At 49.8% G+C, this 2,051-nt stretch overlaps 1 protein-coding gene across 1 annotated transcript in view; it reads left to right on the top strand.

Moving 5' to 3' along the window:
• The first annotated feature begins 1,599 nt into the window (after positions 1–1,599).
• The window catches only part of F5 (coagulation factor V), a 70,872-nt gene continuing 70,420 nt past the window's right edge, over positions 1,600–2,051 (top strand). The window contains exons 1-2 of the mRNA XM_029933349.1: positions 1,600–1,797; positions 1,880–2,030. Of these exons, the coding sequence (XP_029789209.1) occupies positions 1,600–1,797; positions 1,880–2,030 (349 nt within the window). The remainder of the gene's footprint in view (positions 1,798–1,879; positions 2,031–2,051) is intronic.

Genomic DNA, 2,051 nt, shown 5'->3' with positions numbered 1-2,051 from the left:
AAAATTCAAATGTGCAATTAAACAGAGTCTTCCCAAATACCATGCTCTATTATTTGATGTTTTGTTCAGTAAGGTCTGTGTACATCACTTTGTTTACATTGATGTAATGCCTCATTACATCCCAATGACAGACTGACCCTTCAATCAGTCAGCAAATATATACCACACCACCTCCCCGATGCATAGAATCAGAGAAGACAAAATCAGGATATCAGAGAAGCAGAAAAAATCTTTATCACCTGGATGTTCTAGAAGGAAGAACAGATGTTCTTTTTTATCCAACCACATGTTGAATGCATAGATTGTTGAAAGTTACATGGTAGTTATCTGGAACTGATGCAAAAAATAGCCAAAGAATACAGTTGTCTTGTCTCTGTGAGATGTGAGGCAATACTGTGTCATGCAGAATAAACCACACATGGGTGAATATGCAAATAAAAATGGTAAAACCATCTAGCTAAAGGGTTACAATAATTTTGCAAGAGCTTCGGGGGACTTGGGGACTCACCGCTCTTAAAACGTTGCTCTGATGTACTGTTAATAGCATCTCTCACTGCTTACCTTATGCCAGTCACTAGGGTGGATGTCACGGGACAATGGTTATTATCCCTGTGTCCAGAGTCAGAACCTACAATTTGTAAAAGTTCTTCCAGGGAAATATGGTGCTTTGCCAGCTTTCACACTGCTGCTGTTACGGATACAAGAGAGGAAAGCCCTGTTCCTGCTCTGGAACAGCTTATTATCTAATTGGGGAAATGATAGGCACCTCCACAAAGTAATAGAGGGCAATCAATATGAGTATTTTATTTGAATACTGCTGTAGGAGTTCATAAAATGAGAAAGTCAATTTGAATCCAGAATGAAGGAGGTAGGTAGGACCCCACTTGAACTGACCCAGTGGACAGCAAAGAGGAAGAGATGGGTATTGTGAGTTGAGGGATGATAGCATCAGCAAAGCAGCAGACAGAAGACCGCAGGTAGGGAGAGTGAAGGAGGAGGAGCCTGACATCATGTGACATCACGTCGTGTGAGGTGCCAAGATTACAAGGCATCCAGTCTATTGAGACAAAAAACAAGACAGAAGCTTGGAGGCATGCAGATTCAGGGAACCTCGGACAGTTACAATGATGCTTCAGACAATAGAACTCTCAGATATTTTTAGGAATGGCAAAATAAGATCTTAAGGCAATGTGAAACAGCCCGCTCCTGGGTGAAACACCAGGGACCCCTGCAGCAGGAAGAACATAATCCCAGTAGTACATGTGTGTGCTGGCTGCCTTCGGCTGCGGAGAATCACACACCTCACAGCATTCTTTTAACAATTGCATGAGGGAAAGATTCTCATCACCCTCTTGTGCAGATGTCAAAACTGAGCTCACTGACCCAAGCCAGCACAGCTAGGGAGTGGGGCTGAGTCTGCTCTACTGATTCCCTGTGCCGTGCGTGCTGTCTTTGTGGCTGTCACAGGCCCTCCTCAAGACAGAATTGTGCACGCGCGGAAGTCAGTGAGGTGGTCCAGGCCCGCAGGCCCCGTTCCTGTGCTCATGCCCTCGCTTCCTCCGCTGAAATTGCAGTGTTCCCCTGTGCCTGTAACACAGCATGATACCCTTCCCCCCAGATGAGGAGACTGACGCAGCTAAGGGCATGGGAATTGCAGAGGGTCTAGCAGGTGTGAACTTGGCCCTGGCAGTTTTTGCGGCGGGCAGTGGGCTCAGCAGGATGACGGTTCTGCCTGCGGCTCATGAAACCCTGGGCCCGCCTGCGAGGGCCTCGATTTCTGCCCTTTCTCCACCTGCGGTAAAACATTCACTAACCCCTTGCTCTGCCTCCTCCCTCCTGTCACCGGGGGCAGTGACCCAGCCTACCCCTTGTCTGGAAGGGCGCTAGGAGGAGGGTTGACGGCTGGGAGCGGCCTCGGCGCCCCAGGGAGCCGGAGGGCGGGACAACACCGCCACCCACAGCCTCCCGGGGCGCATTGCAGCCGCGGCGGCGGACCAGACTGCGGCGCGGGGCGCGCTCAGCCGGCGGACGCGAGCCCGGCGCAGTTCCCC

The sequence above is a fragment of the Suricata suricatta genome, chromosome 3 (assembly GCF_006229205.1).
Source record: "Suricata suricatta isolate VVHF042 chromosome 3, meerkat_22Aug2017_6uvM2_HiC, whole genome shotgun sequence".
NCBI lineage: Eukaryota > Metazoa > Chordata > Mammalia > Carnivora > Herpestidae > Suricata > Suricata suricatta.
This window is presented reverse-complemented; position numbering and strand designations above follow the sequence as displayed.